General features: G+C 36.7%; 1 protein-coding gene across 2 annotated transcripts in view; it reads left to right on the top strand.

The window, feature by feature from the left end:
- The window catches only part of LVRN (laeverin), a 53,995-nt gene extending 38,030 nt beyond the window's left edge, over positions 1-15,965 (top strand). For both annotated transcript variants that reach the window (XM_011358258.2, XM_011358259.1), the window contains exons 15-20: positions 65-159; positions 2,080-2,187; positions 3,202-3,369; positions 3,580-3,717; positions 12,203-12,278; positions 15,543-15,965. In XM_011358258.2, the coding sequence (XP_011356560.1) occupies positions 65-159; positions 2,080-2,187; positions 3,202-3,369; positions 3,580-3,717; positions 12,203-12,278; positions 15,543-15,683 (726 nt within the window). In that variant the 3' untranslated portion in view covers positions 15,684-15,965. The remainder of the gene's footprint in view (positions 1-64; positions 160-2,079; positions 2,188-3,201; positions 3,370-3,579; positions 3,718-12,202; positions 12,279-15,542) is intronic.
- The last annotated feature ends 6,769 nt before the right edge of the window (positions 15,966-22,734 follow it).

Genomic DNA, 22,734 nt, shown 5'->3' on the forward strand with positions numbered 1-22,734 from the left:
AAATACAGTGCAAATTCAGTGTTATGAGCCAGAACTAACAGTATATTTTCTTTATTGTTTATAGAAGTATCTATTCAAGAGACTTACCTCAGTATGGAATATCTATTCAACTATAATTCGTGAAAATGTGGCAGCATTGCAAGATGACTATTTAGCTCTGTAAGTATTTTTTGAAGAGTGATAATTGAATAAAATGATTCATATTAAAATAGATAGGCTTCCATATTTACATAATAAGATCTTAATACTTATGATTCACTGAGAGAATTTGTATGCTTTTTGAGAATAGATAGCTTTGAAATTGTTGAGCTACATGTATCCTAATAGGAAATAATAGTTTGGGATCTTAATTTACCTGCAAAGCACATATGTGTACACACAGGAATGTATAGCTCTATATTCTCAAATCTCAGGCTACTGGTTGAAACTGTAAGAGTATCATACTCTTGGTGAAGGGTTTTACCAAGCAAAGTCAGCCTATATCAATTGAAGGGCATGGGAAGGCCTCTAGGGAAAAGGGTACCCTCTTTATATTATTGGTGACAGAAGTTCTGTCACTGTGCAAATTTGATGAGACAGGCTGACAGTGAAATATATTAGTCATTGTGTGTGAGCATAGTCTTGCAAATGATTTTCACATCATTGGTTTGATGAGGGGAGTAAGCATGTTGTTGCGTTGGTCTGGGAAGGGGGCAAAAGGCAAAACAGGGCTGTGGTACCACTGGCCGCCCTCTGACCCAAGGTTTGTGTGTATATGCTGGGCTTCTAGGTTTAGGGAGGGAGTTTGTAATCAACAATGGTACATGAATTATATTTGCAGCTCTAGTTAATATCAAGCCAAAATCAATTTGACTGAGCAAGAAATACAAAATATACAAAATATGATTATTCTCTCTCAAGAGTATCCTGAGAAGAGAAAATTTTAGTGCTAGGGTCTGCGGCTGGAATGACATACGGCTGAATGGACAAGTAGAAGATGGTGATGACTAGCTGGAATAGTGAGTATGTAGGCAAGTAGTGTGAATAAATGGGAAGGCAAAAGTGTGCTCAATCAGGCAGCACACATGTCAACATGCACAACACAGCCATATCTTTGGTTCTCCTAAATTGGACAAAAGTGACCTGCTTTTTGTAGCATGCCAGAGTTAGTTCTCTCCAGAGCAACCTTGGAGAGTTAGACTGTACTTTTAGAGAACTCCCTCTTGCTGTAGCCAGCTTAGAATGGGCGGGGAGAGAGAGTGAGTGTGTAAATGAATGCTCAGAACTGTCTCTCAGAGGGCCTCTGCCCTAGGACATTCCACTCCTGCTTATCAGAAGGTCAGGCCAAGCTGGGTTGAAAGTGGAGGGTGGAGCAGTAGAGATTTGACTCTTCATTTTCTGGACGCTTATGGCCAGTTTTAATTTCTTATCTCTGACTCCAAATTCAAAGAGTGTAGGGAGACATTCCTCAAGGCGCTGCTTATCTGGATTTATTGTTCTTCACTGTATTCTTTCCAACGTTTTTTCATTTTGAACCATAATGTGTACCCCTTCTCAACTATAAAAACAAACCAAAACCAAAACTTCTATTCTTTTTCTGCACATAAATGTAATAGCCAGGAGTTAAAGAAGAAACAAGCTTAAGTAAGGAAAAGCACATTGTTGAAGGAGAGAAATAAACTATTCCTGTTCCTTTCCATATAAAGAACTTTATTTTTAAATGTATTAGATCAAATACTCTAAAGTCATTTTTTTATCCATAAGACAATTACTGTAAAAGGGAGGAAAAATAAATTGATAACAGATGTGGAGTGTGTGTACACTGTGTGTGATTGAGGAAGATGAAGGATGGCAGTAATTTATTTCTAACTTTTCAAAAAATACCAGTCTTAGGAGTTTATTTGGTGCCTGATAGCCTCTCACAAATATTTATTTGAATCTTAAATGCATTTGCTATCCACAAAAGCTATTTTTTAGCAAACTTGATGTTATTAGAAGGATGTTTTAAAATACTCATTCTTCTATAAAACATTTTCTTGGAGGCAGAAAAAATAATGTAGTAATGCAAAATAAATGTTTTTCTTTGACTTTTCCTTCAAGAATATCACTGAGAAAACTTTTTGAAACTGCCTGTTTGTTGGGCCTTGAAGACTGTCTTCAGCTGTCTAGAGAACTCTTCAAAAACTGGGTGAACCATCCAGAGAATGAGTAAGAGTGATATTGCAATTGTCCTTGTTTTTGTCCTGTTTCAAGACTAACAATTTCTCTGTCTTTTGATGCTCTTACTGTGAGAGTGATTGTTTTCTTTTCACTTGGTTAATCTCTCTCATCTACTATTTTTTTTTCAAGTGTCCTTTTTTTAAAAAATATAATTGTGTAATGTAGGTCTGTGCATAACAATAGATTAGAATTTATACAGTGATTGTTGCCTAGGACCTATCATCGCCAGTGCTTTCTCTATAAGCACTTATGATTATTTTGAGTCTTATTTAGGTTGTTTTTTATGATTGTCATATATATATAAATCATATATATAATCTCAGCTTTCAGTGAGACTAGAAACTCATAAAGAGATGCTCTGAAACATGTGTATGTATGTGTGTATGTAAATATATGTTTGTGTGTGTGTGTGTATATATATATATGTCATATATATATGTATGTGTGTGTATATATATATATGTCATATATATATGTATGTGTGTGTGTATATATATATGTCATATATATATGTATGTGTGTGTGTGTATATATATATACACACACACACATACATATATTTACATACACACACATACATACACATGTTTCAGAGCATCTCTTTATGAGTTTCTAGTCTCACTGAAAGCTGAGATTAAGACTGTCATTTTGGTTTTATTATATTATCTTTAAGATATCACCTAAGATGGACTCTTAGGAAATGTGATAATAACATATGAAACCAAACTTAATTATCAATATATACTTACCGTTTGTACTATTCTAATTTAATTTCCCTTAAAACCCCTTAGTTCTTAAACTAATTTGATCAAGATATCTTCTCATGATAGTAATGCTAATGACAATTCCCAAAGTTGTCTTTTTAGATCCCTACTTTTGGCCTTTATAGCTGAGATCTCAACATTTTTTTTTTCTAGATATATACTTCTAAATATATGACAATCTAGATAAACATATAACTTAACTACTATAAGAAATTTTATTGCATGTTATATTTTACAGAATACCTTATCCAATTAGAACTGTGATTTTATGTTATGGCATTGCCTTGGGAAGTGATAAAGAATGGAACTTTTTGTTAAATATCTACACTAATAACACAAAGGAGGAAGAAAAGATTCAACTTGCTTATGCAATGAGCTGCAGTAAAGACCCATGGATACTTAACAGGTGATTATGGTCAACTTATCTTGAAAGGTCCAGGTGAAAGGATGCAATTAATAAACCAAAGAGAAAAAAATAGAAATGTACTAAGATAAAAATTAATAAATATTTGTGAATAACTTAGAATCATATGGAATTTTAATTTCACTTATATAAATTAACTTTTTGTATTGGATAATTCTTACATATTTATTTTCTGCATATACATTTTTGTAGATATATGGACTATGCCATCACTACATCTCCATTCATTTTTAATGAAACAAATATAATTGAAATTGTGGCAGCATCTGAAGTTGGCCAGTATGTTGCGAAGGAATTTTTAGTCAACAATTGGCAAGCTGTGAGTGAAAGGTAAGAAGAAAATACGAGACCTCTCTTTTATTTAGGTCATGGGTTTAGTGCTAGAAGCTTGGCTTTAGTTTAGCTAGGTCACAAAAGTCCTTTGCACTGACTAGAAAAATGATGATTTTTCCTGCACTTATGTCTCACCAAAAACTGGCTATGTTATGGAAGAGAAGGTCACATCCTCAGTTCTGGCTTCCATATGAAAATGGATTTGCATGAGATAGTTTCATAACACAATTTCCCCATTGTGCCCACTAAGAAGTTTGTCTTCAGAAACACAGATTAGAACAAGTCATGTTATTTGGTATGAGTGTATATCATCCATTTATTTATTTTGTGAAGTATATCACCATATCTTTAAGAAACTACAAAGCTCATCGACCTGGGTTTTGTTCATGTCTTTTATTTGTCAGATTCCCTTTACATATTTGGCTTCCATATTTTTGAACTTTTTAATATTTCTCACCATTTAAGATTAAATCTGCTTGTTTCCTAGCCCATATATTAAGTAATATAGACATTAACATGCAAATATCAGACAGCATGCCCTTAATGGCTAATCTTTCTAGAACATTACTTAACCATACATTCCTAATAGGCACATACTGTAGCGTTAGCAGATGCAAAATAGCCAACAGTTCAGGTCAAAACACCTGTAAAGTTAGAAGATACTTTTTGTAAATAAATTTATTTGAAACAGAAGTATATTTAGAATAAAAATGTTTAAGAATGTGAATATGGTTCTCTTAAAGAGCAAAGCAATGAATGGATTTGGCGGGGGGTGGGGCGTGGTAAACATTTATTGAACACCTTTACAACACCAAAAAATGTGGTTTAAAATAAAAAATAAAAAATGTGTAGATAAAAGCTTATTTGTACAGTTCCATTTTTCTGGCTAATCCGTGGGTCACATATAACCTACTCACATATTGAGAAACTAGTCTTTATCTGCTATTTTAAATTATTTGTCATTCTAGGTTCATTTCTTTAGAGGGCCTTCTGAATTCCTTAAATTTCCTGGGGTCCCTAAAGCTTTGGGGGTAAATGGTGCTTCCATTTTTGCTTAAATCATTAATGATAATCCCTTCCTTCCTAGGTCCTACTTCTCACTGGGAATTTGGGAGTTGGGCTATAAATCAGAATTATTTACAAAGATCCCCTTGCTCCAAGAGATTTTAGATTAAACTAGCGTCATAGGGTTGTCTGCTGGTTTCTGTTTTCTCTCCCAGTACCTTGTAAGAAAAGCTCCCTCCCTATGCTCAATCTAGTTCTGACAATCCCCGGCTTTGCCAGGTCCGTGAAGCCATCTACCTTCTTGCTGCTGTAGTCATGTTGCCCAAGGTCCTTCACTTCTGCTACAATCTTTGACTGTTTTCTTTCAGAACCGCCTGCTGAACAATCTAGTAGAGATTTTGGAATTAAAATGTTGAAAGAACAGCTCCTTTAAGAAATATGTCATGATTTGCCTGACAGCCCAATTTGTAATCACCATAGGCTGCCACATTCTCTATTCTTTCTGATGCACAGCTGGGCCCTGAGGAAAATGCAGGTTCACTTCCAGGCTTAGTATTTAGTAGTGCCTGGTACTTGGTGTGCACTTGTGTTAAGGATTGTATGTATTGTGGCTTAAGATGACATGTTGTCTGTCAGCCCCAGGCCATATCCACCCTAAGCACAAACCAGACACTTTCTAATGTGACAGAGCTTCAGAATCACCTGGAGTGGCTAAGTCACCTAAGGACTCCCAAGCCCACCTAACCCTTTAAAATCAGAATCTGCCGGAATAGGGCAGGAAATCTGTACCTTTCACTAGCTTCCCAGGTTACTCAGGTATAGTTTAACATGGAACCAGTTGATACCAGATTAAAAAATATGTCTAAATCTACATTGATCAACATGAGAGCCAGTAGATAACATGTAGATAATGAATTTTAAATTAATTAAAGTGAAGTAAAATTTAAAATTCAGTTCCTCAGTTGTAGTAGCCCTGTTTTAAGTGATCAATGTGGATGGTAGCTGTCCTGTTAGACAGCTCAGATATCGAACGTTTCCATCATTGCAGAAAGTTCCACTGGACGGCATTGCTCTCCAGGGTAAACCAGCCCTCTTATACCATACACAGCACATGTGCCAATTAAGACCCCAAAATGGTTTTGAGCAACCCACGGAAAAGACTGCTCTCAATTTAAGGGGCTGTAAGTGTGTTTTAATTTTTATTACTCAGAAGAACCTTTTGTTTTTTCACATTTATAGAAAAGAAACATACTCCAAGAAGCCCATGGTCTAGCAATTTATTTAAATGGTCTATATAACTATATTAAATAATCGAGAAGGAATTTTTTAAAAACTCCAAATGGGAGACTGGGCAAAATGGTGTAGATGATAGAAGCTTCGCTCATTCCCTCTTGTGACCACATCAAAGTTGAGACGGAAACATGAAGCAAACAGCAAGTAGAGTCACCTGGGGTCTAGATGAACAGAAGCCCTACAGCTAGGGAGAGAAAAGAAATCACCCTGCAGTGGGAGGAGGTAGGAGGGGGCGAAGACAGGATGCTGCCCAGTCCTAGTGGCTGAGTGGGACAGAGGCTATGGCAGTGGCAGCTGGCAGGTGTAGACATTCCTCTTAAAGGGGCCAGTGTCTACAACCAGATTTTTGCAGTGACGGACCTGCTCTCTCTGGTCCAGCTCAGGGGCATGAGAGCCTTACAGGAGGACACTGAGTTGTCTGAGCGAGGGCCAGAGGCAAGGCTCTCTCCTGGATGGAAGTGTCAGCAGTATCTATTGTCTTTCTGTTGAGTTCTCCGCACTCCCAGTGTGCAGCCACAGTGCCACCATAGCTGAAATGTCATCAAACTGGATAACAGAGGCCACTCCGCTGAGAGAGTTCCCTGAAACTCAGCCTCTCCCAACTTGTGACCCTACCCAAGCCACATCCAGTTATGTCCTTGGTGAGTCATGTGCTCCTTGCAGAGAAGCTCCAAGAAACACTAATGGCAGCTGGCCTTGGTTTCTGGCATGGCCTTTTGAGGCAGCTATAAGCACAGCATCTGTGGATTGTTTGCTGAATCTTAACAGGTGGCCCTGGAGGGGCATGGGCTGGGCCTGAACTTGACTTGCAGCTGAACTCCTCTTAGGACTACGCTACTGGACATCTACTACACAAAGCCATGCTAATATCGGAAGACTTAGGAGCTTTGATTGGTATAGAAACAGACACAGAAATGCAGCCAAAATGGGAAGACAAAGAAGCAGAAACCATATAAGAGAACAGAACAGAGATCCAGGAATAATAGAGTCAAGCAGATGCAGAGTTCAAAACACTGGTTATAAAGGTACTCAATGAAATTAAAGGAAGTGTAGATGAACTCAGTGGAAACTTTAACAAAGAAATAGAAAATATAAAAATAGAAATGGAAATTATAAAAGAGAACCAGCCAGAAATGAAGAACACATTATCTGAGATGAAGAGTATATTAGAAGGAATCAGCAGAATGGATGAAGAAAAGGATAGAACCACCGATATAGAGGATGAGGAAGCCAAGGACACCCAATCAGAATGACAAGGAAAACATAACCAAGAATATAATAATAATTTAAGGAGCCTATGGAACAAAATTAAGGGTAACAACGTCTGTGTTATAGGGGCACTTGAAGAGGGATAACAAGAAGTTGAAAATATATCTGAAGAAATAAATGAAAACTTCCCTAATGTGATGAAGGAAATAGACATACAACCCCAGGAAGCTCAGAAGGTCCCCCGAAAATGAATCCAAAGAGGCCCACAGCAAGACACATAATTTAAATGCCAAAAGTTAAATACAAAGAGAGAATCTTGAAAGCAGCAAGAGAAAAGCAGTTAGTTACCTACAAGGGAGCACTCATAAGACTGGCAGCTGATTTCTCAAAAGAAACTTTGTAGAACAGAAGGACTTTGCACAAAATATTCGAAGTGAGAAAAATACAACCAAGAATACTTTACCCAGCAATGCTATCATTTAGAGTCAAAGGACAGATAAAAGAGCTTCCCAGACCGGGAAAAAAAAAAAAAAAAAACCCAAACAAACAAAAAAACAAAAACTAAAGGAATTCATCAACACCAAGTCAGTATTACAGGAATTGTTGAAAGGACTTCTTTAAGAAGAAAAAACATGAATCAAAAACATGAATAAAGAATGATAATAACTGTATCTATCAACAAGTCCCTCAAGTGGAAAAGAATTAAGTGCTCCAGCTGAGAGACAGGGAGGCTGAATGGATAAGAAAACAAGACCCCTTCATATGCTGCCTACGAGAGACTCCCCTCAGATTAAAAGATTCATACAGACTAAAAGTAAGGGGATGGAAAAAGATATTGCCTTAATAGAGGGTATTTCACTGAATGGAATAAGTCAGATAGAGAAAGACAAATACCACATGATTTCACATACATGTGGAATCTAAAGAACAAAATAACAACAACAAAAATGGAAATAAACTCATAGATACAGAGAATATTTTGAGGGCTACTAGATGGTGGGGAGTGTAGGGATGGCGAAAAAGGACGGAGGGATTAAGAAGTACAAATGGATAGATACAAAATAGTCATGGAGATATAAAGTGTAGCATCAGGAAAATAGTTAACAATGTTGTAAAAAATATGTAAGGGGGAAAAGGGGTGCTAGATTGAGTGGGGTGACCATGAGTTATATAGGTCTCTAATCACTATGCTGTATAACTGAAACTAATATATTATTGTATGCCAACTATAACTGGAAAAAAAAACAAAACCAGAACTCATTTAATGGTACAATGTAAATATGAGCAACTAATTGTCTATTCTATTTTAATAAAGCTGGAGAAAAGAAAAACTCTAAATGGATCTTATCATTATCCCCAAGAAATACCTGGAATTATAAATGCATGAACTTTTAACCATGTCTTGAATATTTTTCTTTTATAGACAAAATGCTATGCTCATAAAATAAATGCTTATTTTAGTTATGGTAAATTCATCTCAGTTCACTCCTCTTGTACATTAATGTCCAGTACAAAAAGTCTTTCAGATTCAAATAAATGTGTTTTCTACATCTAATACATTTATTTTTTAGGGTTCAATTTACATTTACCTGTCTTGTTCAATTTTACTAATGGTTTTGTTTAAATAGTAATATTTATGGATTGTTAGAAGGAAATAAGTAACAATTTTAAAATTAATTAAAATATGATATACACTAAAAATGACATAAGAATGCTTACTTCTTTGTATATCAGAATATTTAATTATCAGTTATTAACAGTTATATTTGACATGAATGTATGTGTGTCACTAGTCTTCATATGATGCCACAGTAAAAAAGTATAAGTTAAAAAACTAAACAAGTATTTATGACAAATTAAAATTTATATTAATAATATGGAAAGGATTTATTCTGAATTTGCTAAAATGTAACTGATCACTTACAAGTTGGTACTGAAATTAGTGTTTCTCCAGTATATTCCACTGAGCATTACCCATGGAAGATGTTGATAAACCTTCTGTTAACAAGAAAGACAGTAGCCCAATTCATTTGGAAACTGTTTTAGCCTCCACTTTTGCAAATTCACAGTATATGTTAGCATCATAAAGGATCCAAGAAGCCTTATAGAAGGAATCTAGAGTTTTCCACATACTTTGCCTAACATCTTACAGCTGTAATCCTGCCACATACTATATATGCTAATGTAAACAAAGTGTCATTTGCCAGTAGATCAGTTACAGGAGGAGAAAGACAGATGAGGAAGTTAGTTCTCCAACCTTCTCATCTGGAATTGTAACTAGAACAGCTATTTATTGTTTGCCTATTAACATTTAGGCCTTGGTTTTCTGTTCTATAAAATGAAAGCTATGTATTTGATCAATTCGAAGTTTTTTCTAATAAAGCGTTTTGGATTTTCTATGCCAAGGTACAGTTAGTTCAAGCTGTTGTCAGGGATATAAAGTGATTAGGGTGTAGTAGTACGTGATAAGTGCTGTAGAGGAGAGATGGAGAAGGCTTTGGGGATTCAAAAGTCACCTTTCATATGGAAAGACTGAAAAACTGACTTGGTACTAGTCACAACCACTGGCTAGAGCTTAGGGCACTGAAGGGAAGATAGGGCTGGTCAGGTGTTAGAGTTGAGGAACTGCCAGTAGTAGTTCAGGGACATCTGCTCCCCTCAATCAGGCCCAGAATTCTTCTCAGAAAGCCTAAAAATACATTTTGGAATATTTGATTGAGTAAAACATGTTTAGCTTGGCCCTGCTCCCTCATTCCCATGTGCAGGCACTGCACCGGTTGCTGTGGGATAATTACTTAACTGTTGGACCAAAGGTGATGTTTTGAATACTGATCCAAATGAAGGAACCTCCACTGACCACAAAGACATGTTTCAAGTTATAGCAAAATCAATAAATCAGCTGTAGATAGATTCTTTGGAAGAATGTGTGAATAGAGATGGAGCAATAGGATTTTTGTGATGGTGTTGTATGTGATAGAAATTATATTTATGCCCTTATCATCCTTGTTAAGTTACTTTGGGCTTTCTTAAAACAACGTGGGTTTCACAGCCTACAGGAAAACCCTGGTTTTATGTGAATATAGAATACAAGACAATCAGTTTCAAACGCAACTGGTCCAAATGAATCTTACCTTTTTCTTTACCAAACACTTGATTCTCCTCTGAATACTGTTATATTGTCTGAAGTCCTAAGCTTGCACTTATTTTCACTCCACTTTGTTGTATTTTATGATGGGAAACACAATTGAAAGGATGAAATAGTAGCGTAAGTCAACTGAACGAATTGAGATGTTGTTGGAGTGGATCCATTCCCACTGCCTGTCACAGGAAATCGGATATGGCAGGAGAAAAATAGGAGGGGAGGGGAAATGTGAGAAAGGAGAGGGGCAAAGAGTGAGCCAGACCCAAATCACTGTGCCTGCACTAGCATCGAATGTTATCAATTTTTTTAAAGGGTAGTTACACTGACATCCATTGGTTCTTATTTTTATATTAATTAGAATGTATTTGAATACTGATGGGATAAGTTATTCATTAGGTGAATATTTTTTTCAGTAATATTTCAAAGAGAGTGCTCTCTCAAAAAGAGTGACAAATTCCGTCTGTCTGAAAAATCTCTCCTTTTGAAGGTTGTAAGAACAGGAAGGAATGAAGTATGCCAGACACCCTGATAGGTGCCTTAACATACATCATCTCACTTAATCTCCAGAACAATGCTTCTAACTATATATTATTTCTCACTTTTACAACTTATAAGTTGTCCAAGTTAACTTCAAACTGAGCCCTTGCTTCTTGGGGTAACCTTTCTCCTAAATCTGATAGAAAATCACACATTTAGCACTTTTTCCTCTGTTTTCTACTTTTTTTTTTTTTTAAGGTTGAAACTCAGTTTCTTTGTAAATTTTGACAAGTTTCTTGAGTCATCTCACAGGCTTTTTATACCTGGCCAATAAAACTGGAGAGCAATGAAATATTTCTGCTTTCTCCATGGAAACAAGTTTGCTTCTCTGAATTATACGTAGACTGTCTCTTGTCTTCTACTTTGCTCATGTAGATAGTTTACATTACAGCTGCAGCTTGAAAAGAACAAAAGCACTGTTTCTTGTGTATTATGCCAGTGTGAACTCTTGCAGTTTTTAATTTCAAGTACACATTTCTGAAGTAAATCAATAGTGTGTATTAGCTATCAAGGCAGTTCAACCGTTTCTTATTCAGTCCATTGTATTAACCCTATTTTAATTTTCTTTCTTTTTTAATGCATCCAAAGTCTTTATTTCCCTTTTTAACCACAGCATCACGTTGGGCAGGTATGTATCTGGTCTTTCTCCACGGCAGTGCTTCATGGCTTTTTTAAAGACGATTCTCATCGAATATTCAGGGACACTAAACTAAAAAGGAAATTTTAATGGCCATGTCTATTTGAGGGAGCGTAAGTAGAGCCAGCTACTTGGTCTTAAATGATCACCAACATTTGGAGAATCTCAGGAGACATAGATTCTCTCTCCAAAAAGCATATACAAATACAAAATTTTAAATAAGCTTTCAGGGTATTTTAGTCAGTTCCTGAAGTGGATCTCATATTAACTATTGTTTTTTTTAAGGGGCATAATTTGCATATTTACTTACACTCATACATTTTCTTAATTTAAGGTATGTGACATCTATTCTAACCACCTCATTTAAAAAGATGAAAATAGTTGTCATTATCATTTTTAGGAAGAGCATTTAAGTAAACTTTAAAAGCTATGAGTTATGTAGTATTAAACTATAAATATTTTTTAGTGCTAATAGAATTTTCTATATAATAGATTTTCTATTAAAAGATGAAGGTAAACCAGTTCATGCATGTTTTCTCTTAGATTTGGGAGATAGGAATTAAAAGGGGCTGTATACTTAGCATTTGTCTGGCATACGAAATATAGCTTTAACTTGCAAAACATTTTCCAACTCTAATTAACATCATGTTGCTTTGTAGATATGGAACACAATCATTGGTTACTCTATTGTACATAATTGGGAGAAGCATAAGTACAGATTTACAGATCATAGAGGTAAGGACTTTAGATATTGTGAATTATAATAATTTAGAAGCTACTTTTTCTGTAATTTGGAGTTGCTAAAATTAATTAATATGCTTACCTGAATTACTACATTCTGTGGTCCCATTGTTGCTACTCTTTGCATGAAATGTTTTTTAATTCTGTCTTGCTCCTGAAATAGAGACCATTCTGGTTCATAGAGGGTTGGACTTCAGCTTTTCTTGCAGTAGACTCCGGCCCAGGCTCACAGCCCCAGGCTGGTCCTGACTCCATCCATCTTTCACGTTGCTACCAGCCACTGCCCTGCTCCCAGAGCTTCAGTAGTTTATCTCAGTTTTTAGGAAAATTTTAAATATTTTTATTAGCACACAAAGTCATGCATAATTGATCCCCAGCCTCTCTAGCTTCCTTTTTGCCCACCTCACCACTGAGTGTGAGAGAGCAAGAGAAACAGATACAGATACCCCCAAACACTTTTCCTCTAGCCAAACTCTACCATTTATGGATTTTCTGAAATTATCACGTTGTTTCACACTTGCTGGATTTCAGAAACACTCTACCTTCTGCCTGGTGTGCCCTCCCCATCCCTGTTCTTGGCTGGATAAATTCTAATCATCCTGTACCCCTGCTCTATCCTAGGAGTTTTTTTAATTAACTGATTTATACCCTCTCCACCATGTTCTCAAATCATCCTATGAATATCTTTATCATAGCTGTTACCACAATATACTCTAATCAGTGTGTATATATGTCTATCCTATGAGGATACAATGAGCTCCTAAGGACTGAGACCATATTTTAATCATATCTATATTCTAGAACCTAACACGGGGCTTACAATGTCTAGTTCCTACTTTCCTCTGGGCTGAGATTCACCTTAGGCAGGCTTTCTCCACATAGAGGCAATCATAGCTCCAGGCTTATGTGATCTTTAGCACCCTAGAAGAAAGAATCCTTTCTCACCCAGCTTCAAGCTCCAGCCCTGAAGGAAAGACTCTGTTGGTCCTACTTGCATGACATGCACCAATCACTATATCCAGGGGGAATGAAATATTCTGCTAAGCCTAGCCTGGGTTATATACCCACATTTAGAGCCAGCCCCACCCCCAAACCACAGGCACCAGTTCTGTAAAGAAAAGAGGATCCTATAACCACAAGGTTAACTGAGGAGTGAAAGCAAATGTCTACAAAAAAGCCACACACACACACACACACACACACACACACACACACACACAGTAAAACAAGAGTAAAATATAAATACAACCTCTACACACCCAGTAAGATGAGAAAGATTTATAATACTAATTATTGGCAAAGATGTAAAGCAACTGGAACACTCTCTTATCCTGCTGGTGGGAATGTAACAACTACTTTGGAAAACAGGTGGTATCTTAAAATGTTAATTAGACACATGTGCTTAACCAATTCTGCCTTTAGGTTTTTATTCAAGTGGAGAAATACATGAAAGTTCATAGCGGCTTTATTCACATTAGCCAAAAAGTAGAAGCCATCCAAACGTCCATCAATAGGTGAATGGACAAGGAAAATGTACTATATCCGCACAATGGAATACTACTCTACAATAAAAAAAAAGGGGGGGTGGCAAGTTTGTGCAGAACATGATTGAATCTCGGGATGACTCTGCTGAATAAAAGAAACCAGATACTCTCTAGGAAATGCAAACTAATCTATAGTGACAAAGGCAAATAAATAAGTAGTTGCCTGGGACAGAGAAGGGGATTGGCCTACCTAAGGGCATGAAGAAACTTATACGGGTGATGGAAATGACCGTATCTTGATTGTGGCTATGGTTTCACAGGTGTATACAAGGATCAAAATTCAACTTGTACACTTTACATAGGTACAGTTTATTGTACATAAATTTTATCTCAACAAACTTGATTACAAATTTTTTAAAAATATACAAATACAAATTAACTACGACCTGGAACTATATTACTGAAAACAGAAAAGGTTTGTGTAAATAAGAAAGAAAATCAACTCTCCTACCCCAGCAAGTAAACAAATAAATGTGGGGGTCACAAAGCTCTTGATCCTGAGCAAGAGAGGGAGGGAGGGAGGGAGGGAGGGAAAGGGAGGGAGAGGGAAGCATTCAGTTATGTAGTTGTCATGACAGCTACATAACTGAATGCTTCATTTGGGTTTGGAATGACTGAGGCTGAGCTGTCAGGACCTGGTTTATCATGGATTCTTTGGAAAAGAAAGTGAAGGGCACACCCATACATGCTGGAATGAAAGCTCTTAGAATCAAAACCGAGTTTATGTTGGTATCTTCTAAAGTGTGTCAGTTCATCTTTGTCTCTACAGAACCCAGTAAAGTTTTTTTGTTGTTTAATGAATAAATGATGGCTTTATAAATTTAGCAGTCCTCAAACTTCCAAAACTCTATAGTCACTGATAATTTATTTAAAAAAATGAAAAGTGGATTTAGCAATGATTAAACTATCACTATTTTGAAAACAAGTAAATGAGCTATTATGAATATCTTTGTCAAAAACCTATTAATGCCCAATAGTCCTACTATAATGTGTTAGTTCACATGATAATATCAAAAATAATTACTAAAAAGAAAATAAAAAGTCACACGAGTCCCTTTTCCCACCATATTAGCACAATTTCTATACACTTTCTACTTCTCTTGCTCTCTCCTTATATTCCATCATGCTAGAGCCTAGCCTACAATCCCACAGACCCTTACTCCACTCCCATCCACTGCAGGCACACGATCAAATGGGGCTGTAGGCATATGACTCCCACTGCCTGGCAGGTGTGGGAGAGGATGGGAGATTTCTGGTTCTTTAACCTACTTTTTCCTAGAACTTTCCTTTCCTTTTACATTTTAATTAGTCTTGATAGCCCCATCACTACTCAGTCTCGACAGCATTAGGGTTTAAGTGATATTTGGTGAGCTGATATAGGTACAGAAATCTTGTATAATATCCAGTGAGCATTCATTAAATGTTTATTGAACACCTACTATGTGCTTGGAGAATAGAGCAGTGAATAAAATAGATGAAGTTCCCACTTCATGGAGCTTCCAGTCTACATCTGATTCTTCAGGGTATGTGGTCTCCATCACATTTTCTCGGTCACAGTCTCCCCAGGAACACACAAAATCTAGGGGTACACATTTCTACCCATTCCAATTGTCATCAGCCATTTGAAAAATCATGTTGTGACTTAGCATGAACTCTGTCTTATTTTATCTAAATGAGAAGTTAGATTGCCCTGACCATCTCTTTGTCCTTTCAGCTCCAGCAGTTTTTCAGTCCCATGTTGGAAGAACACCAGAGGCTCACAGTTCATGCCAAATTACAGACAATAAAGAACAAAAATCTGAAAAACAAAAACCAAAGTGCCAGGATAGCTGCATGGCTACGGAAAAACACATAATTTAGTGGCTACTTTAAGCACTCTCCTTGCATATTATAATGTAGTTTGCTCACAGTTTTGTCTTCCAATACTTTGTGAGTCTAGAAAAACCACTTGTTTTATTTGTATTTCAGTCACATTTACTGCTCGAAGTCTTATTCTTCCCACGTTGTCACATTGGCCCTGAGGCTCAGTGATTGCTGAGGATTTTGCCAACATTGCTGTATTTCTGAGGAAGATTTCACTTCAAGTCGAGCTGTAAAAACCACGGAATTTACTTTAAATGACTTATGAAAACAAATTTACCTTGGAAAGTTTGCTTATTCTGTTGTGAAGACCAGTGGATATTAAATCACTGGCTAAATGAAAACATCCTTTTCTGAGGGAAATACAGATTTGCCATACTCTAGGGTTTATTTAATTCAATATTTAAAAGAATAACAAGCAAATAACACAATGGTGTAAGAAACAGAAACCAGAAAAATAATACTCACTAGAAGACAGGAAAGCTGAAGAAAAACAAGTTTTAAAAAGAAGGAACAGACAATTTTATGAGCTATGTTAAGCAGCCCTACTGGCAGGAAATGTGTCTTCTCTTGCCTGTTTCTCACCACAGTGCCCAACGCATCTTGCCACACTTCACTGGCTATTGAACTTACAGTGTTACAAAAAGACCCAGAATCATTGGATCCCTAAAGTGCCTCTAGGCTCGCTGTTGTGGAGGCCAGATGGAGAGGAAGGCTCTGTCCTGAAGCTCTAGACTGTGTATTCATCTGTGGGATAGACGCTCTGTGGGACGGACACTCTTTAAGCCACAGTTTACCAGCGAGGGAAAATAATTATGTCAACAGACAATAGCAATTATGGGCTAATTTTCAGCACAAAAGGAGATCGTCAAATAAAGAGAAATGGAACTAAAAGGCTAACCAGAGCATAATCTTTACAGCTTTGCACTCAGGGGATTAAGTTTGAAATGTGGTTTCATATGGTCAAATTGAAGCTACTTGTAGTTTGGATAACTTTAAACATTTTCATCAGTCACAATGTATGGAATTAGCTTAGTTTTCTTACACCTGATTAAATCAGGACAGCTAAGGCAAATCAATCTACTCTAGAGTTTGTGTGTATATGATTTCATTGTGTTTTAATTTTGATTGTATTTTTATAGACTGGAGGTAAAACTACAGATCTATCTACATCAGAGTGATATTGTAAAGATTAAGGAATATGTCAATTAAAAGCTTTTAAATATGTTATATAAGCTCAAGGCAATGTAATCTAAGGTTCCCCCACCCCCATTTCTTGCATAAGTTAATGCATCCACAAATTGAAATGCAAAACAAAAGTTCATTTTCATATTTGCTTCACAAGAAGATGCTCCCTGAGTGTGAGTGGGAGGCTGAGATTTGGACATGAGGACAAACCAAAGCACAGTCTGTCTACTCAGACTTGACCATGGATCATAGGTCAGAAAGATTTTTCTTTAAACTTAAAAATTTAAAGTTTAAGCAATAAAATACCTCCATGTCTTCAGATTGTTACATACGCGATATCTTCTTGTGTTTTCTTAAACCTTCTTTCTATATTTCCGGTATTTCCTCTGATCATCGATCTCATCTTTTAATAACAAAGTCACACATCCTCTCAACGGCTTTTCTCTGCCTCCTCTTCCTCTCCACCACTTCCACCTCTTCCCTTTCTCCCTCTGGCTCCCCTGTTTTCCTTTCCCCTTTCCAGTTACCTCTATCTGGCTGTCCATGCATTGTGTCCTTGATCTTCTTAGCCCACTGTGTTCTCATTCCACCAAGGGCAGTTGGAGGCTGACACTGGGGCCTAAGTGGACTCTGATGCCTGTAATTGGTGATGCCAAGAACTTCTTGATTCTCTCAAGAAGCACATAGGCAGCACTCTCCAATTATCTATTGATAATTAAAGTCCCATCATATTTTAACTACTATAGTAATTAAACTGTGCCAAAAGTGTTTATCCAATATCGAATGCTCAAATATTTGGTTAATAGTCCTTCCTCTAAAAATGAAAAAGAATTTTGAATAATGTAAAATTTTTCTGACTTGGATGAAACCAATTACTCCAAATAAGCATGACATTTTATTATATTATACCTTATACTTAGTATTAAAAAAGAAGTAATTAGTGATTGATTACTGTGATAGCAATAAGTCACAGAGTGATACCGAGGCACATTTGTTTAAATGGTATAAACAATTAACTAATAAACCAGCTTATCTATTAGCACCACAAATTTAAAAGTTTTTCTGATCCATCCAATTTAGTCTGTTCATCCTAAGAAAAGTTAACAAGATTTACAATGTATTCATGATTTTTTTCAATTTGGTAATTAAAAACTAGTGTTTTCCTCACAATGTTATACTGCTTTCCCGGTGAAACCCATCAGTGACTTTCCAGTTTTAGCTTTAACTGAAAGAATGAATGCTTTAGCCTTGAAGACTCAAGATCCTCTGTAATTTAGAGCCCTAGGGCCAATCTATAAAGCAGTTTATTATGAGAAACAAAGAAGCAAAATAAGACGAGATTTAAAAGGATCTCTACTTGATTACTTTTCCTGTTTACCCCAGTAAATGCTATCTTTTTTCCATCCAAACTCTAGCAGAACTAACATGTCCAAAGCAAAGTCTTAAGGGGGACTTACAAGTAAATATAACTGCCTCCCACACACAAAGAATTATATAATGTAGTCAGCAGTATTTGAAACCACATGTCATTGCCTCCAGCTCGATTTTCTCTCTAATCACTAACATTCATCAGATATTCTTTACAACAAACATATTTAGAAATTATCTGGACTCTTCCTCTTCTCTTTGTTTCACAAACAGTTTAGTTATAAAGGTGAGGCAGAGCAAGGTAGGTATCTACACCAGTGGGAGCCAAAGGGGAGCTGTGGTGACCCCTGGTCTGGAATGGAGTGTGAGAGTGTGAGTGGGGTGAAGAGGGAGTCCACACAATGGGAGCAGCTTGGCACAGGATGTCAGAGCCCGAGAAGAGTTAGCTGGATGACTACACAGTACAGGGAGGGGGCTTAAAATATGGAGAGTCAGAGCTAAACAGGGTCAGGAGGACATCTATGCAAGGGAACCACCAGCATGGGTAGTCAAAGCCCAAACAGGGTGAGAATGGGGAGTCCAAGTCCTAGTGGGTGCAAAGGAGGTCCAGACCAAGTGTGGGGTGGCCCAGCATGAGGTATCAGAGACTAAGGAGGGTGAGGAGGGCATCCACATAGGGTGGGGGAGAAGCAGAGGTGGGAGCGTGGTTACCACAGGGGTATGGATCAAATAGGAAAATATACAAATAATAATAGAATCCAGATTACTCACTGTTGGAGAAGGGAGTTGCAGCTATTCAAAAGGAAAAAACTAAAATGAACCTTTTGTTGTTGCGTTGAAATCAGAGGTATTGATGTGAATGGTTCCCACAGTTCTCAATACATGGATAGGTTTATACATACACACATATATGTATTTGTAGACATATCTTGCTTTTGTCTCTATGTAGATACATATAGCTATAGATATATATAGAGAGATATAGATATAGATATGGATATGACTATTGATAGAGACACCCCAGCTTTTCAACTGAGAAGGTCTGGGAGCACCAACATGCTAATAGCAATGAGCACAGCCAGTGTCCAGATCTTGGCTCCTAAATGCCATGCTCTATTAAAAGAACCAGAGCTCCTTGAGGAAATGGCTGATTTCAGCACTGGGACAAGAAAGGGACAATTTGAGATGGAACATCTTTTTGTACCAAAAGACAAGGAATTGCTCAAAGAATGATAGGGAATAGTGCAGGGTACAAAAGTCAGCTTGAAGGGGCCCCTATTAATTAAATCTAGGAAAATTTGAGCATCATAATAAAGACAGTAAAAGAATAAAATAGGGGTTCACGAATCTATACTTATATGTCTAAATAATGAAGAATTTGAAATTTTGATGTGGAAAAGACTATAAACACAACTGCAGAGTTAACGTCCCTCAAAATACTGAAAAATTGCAGAGAGTGGGTGAGTAATTTACAGTGGAAAAGCCTGGCAGATATCACCTTAACCAACGAATCACTATAAACATCATTACAGTGGTATAAGTAAAAAAATCTATTCCAGTTAATGAGGTAAAATGACAAAAATACAGCATCACTTTTGTTACATTTCTGAAAAATCCATGTAACATGCATGAATCTAATTATAAGGAAACATCAGACAAAGTCAAACTAAGATTCATGCTAGCAAATAGTCTTCAAAAGTATCAATGTCATGAAAGTCAAGGAAAGATGGACTGTTTTAGACTGAAGGAGATTAAAGATACATGACAAAATGTAACGTGATTCTGAACTGAATCCTTTTGCTATAAAAGACATTATTGGGACAACTGGAAAAATTTGAATGGAATCTGAGGATTAGGTACTAGAAATGTAACTTAATTTTCTAACATTGGTGATTGTGTTATATTTATGCAGGAAAAAAATTTCTGGCTGTAAGAAATATACATCAAGGGGTGAATGGAGTATTGGGTGAAAATTTCCTCTTAATGATTCAGGAAAAAAATTATTTTTACTGTAATTCCAACTTTTCTATATATTTGCAATTAAATAAATTATATTTGAAAATAAATAAAAGTTATTTTTTTATTAGAACGGCAATGCATTTTTCTTTTAAATCATTTTTTCTTTCAAACTTGGTAATGGCCATAGTCACATCCTGAAATTATCTATTAAACATTTCAATAAGCACAAAGTGAAAACACAAGTTGTCCAAAAAGAGTTGATTTCTTGTTTAAGCCAACATTTTCCATCTTAAACCAAAGGGACTAAAAAATTAAACTAAAAATTTATTACTCAAAATTAACAAAGCTACATTAATGTAAAATAAATGTAAATCATTAAACTTTCAAATAAAGTTTATATGAAACTTATGTTTCTGGAATCACTAAAAAATAAGACTATATAATATACATATATGAATGTGACCTTGAAGTCACTATGGCAACAACTTGACTAATCTATGTACAGTAATGCCTAAATAATATATTGCCATTTTACATAACTAGTGATAAATGATATGTAAGTCTAAAAATTGTATAATACACAATAACTGCTATATAGCTATATATTCTTAAGAACTATTATCTTGATTTAATGAACACTCTCTGCTAGGTACATATAGCAGCTACTTTCATTACTTTCTCATTGGAGAAAATAACTAGATGAATAAAAATTATTTTGATTTGATTGCTATAACACGACTTCAACATTCTAAATGTGATTAAGAGATATAGAATGAAAAATACAGATAGAGACTTCTGCACTATTTAAAAAATTAATATCCTTGAATCATAATTTTTAAAATAATAAATTGCAGGCATTTTTATAGGAATATTTCCTATGTAGGCTATATCCTTAAAAGTATATTATAACTTTGCTAAAAGTTTATTTTGTGAGAAAAGGTTATTTGTGTAGAGGAAACAAACTGGAATAGATGATAGATGATAGAGGCTTTGTCCATCCCTCTTGCGACCATATCAAAGTTGTGACAGAAACACAGGGCAAACAGCAAGCAAAGTTGCCTGGGATCTAGATGAACAGAAGCTCTACAACTAGGGAGAGAAATAAGAAATCACCCTGCACGGTAGAAGGTAGGAGGGGGCGAGGACGCAAGGATGACTGGTCCCAGCAGCTGAGTGGGACAGAGGCTATAGCAGTGGCAGTGGGCAGCTGCAGATGCCTCTTAAAGGGGCCATGTCTGTAACTGGACTTTCATGGTGATAGACTTGCTTGATCTGAGCACCAGCACCAGGTGGGCTGCTTGGGGGCACCAGAGACTTACAGGGGGACACTGAGTTATCCAACAAAGAGCCAGAAGTTAGCTTCTCTCCTGGACAGAAGTGCTGGCAGTATCCATGGTCCCTTTGTTGAGCCTTTCCCCCTCCCAATGTGTGGACATAGCAGCGCTGCCATAGCTGAAATGTCATCAAACTGGATAACAGAGGTTGCTTCACCCAGAGGATTTCCTGAAACTCCGCCTCCCCCAACTCATGGTCCCACCCAAGCCACATCCAGTTGTGTCCTTGATGAGTCTTCTGCTCCTTGCCGAACAGCTCCAAGACCCACACTAGTGACAGCTGACCTCGGTTTCTGGCATGGCCTCTTGAGGCAACTATAAGCACAGCATCTGTGGATTGCTTGCTGAATCTTAAGTAGTAGCCATGGAGTGGCACAGGCTAGGCTTGAACTGGGCCTGCAACTGAACCCCTCTCAGGACTATGCCACTAGACACCTACTATATAAAGCCACGCTAATAAGATTGGGAGACTTAGGAGCTTTGCTTAGCACATAGACACAGACACAGAAATGCAGCAAAAATGGGAAGACAAAAAAGCAGAAACCATATGAGAACAGAACAGAGATCCAGGAATAATGGAGTCAAGCAATCTAACAGATGCAGAGTTCAAAACACTGGTTATAAAGATGCTCAATGAAATTAAAGGAAGTGTAGATGAACTCAGTGGGAACTTTAACAAAGAGATAAAAAACATAAAAATGGAAATGGAAATTATAAAAGGGAACCAGCCAGAAATGAAGAATACATTATCTGAGATGAAGAATATATTAGAAGGAATCAACAGAATGGATAAAGAAGAGGATTGAACCACCGATATAGAGGATGAGGAAGCCAAGGACACCCAATCAGAATGGCAAGAAAAACATAACCAAGAATATAATAATAATTTAAGGAGCCTATGGAACAAAATTAAGGGTAACAATGTCTTTGTTATAGGGGCACTTGAAGAGGGATAACAAGAAGTTGAAAATATATCTGAAGAAATAAATGAAAACTTCCCTAATGTGATGAAGGAAATAGACATACAACCCCAGGAAGCTCAGAAAGTCCCCTGAAAATGAACCCAAAGAGGCCCACAGCAAGACACATAATTTAAATGCCAAAGGTTAAATACAAAGAGAGAATCTTGAAAGCAGCAAGAGAAAAGCAGTTAGTTACCTACAAGGGAGCACCCATAAGACTGGCAGCTGACTTCTC

Source organism: Pteropus vampyrus, unplaced genomic scaffold, assembly GCF_000151845.1.
Source record: "Pteropus vampyrus isolate Shadow unplaced genomic scaffold, Pvam_2.0 Scaffold39, whole genome shotgun sequence".
Lineage (NCBI taxonomy): Eukaryota > Metazoa > Chordata > Mammalia > Chiroptera > Pteropodidae > Pteropus > Pteropus vampyrus.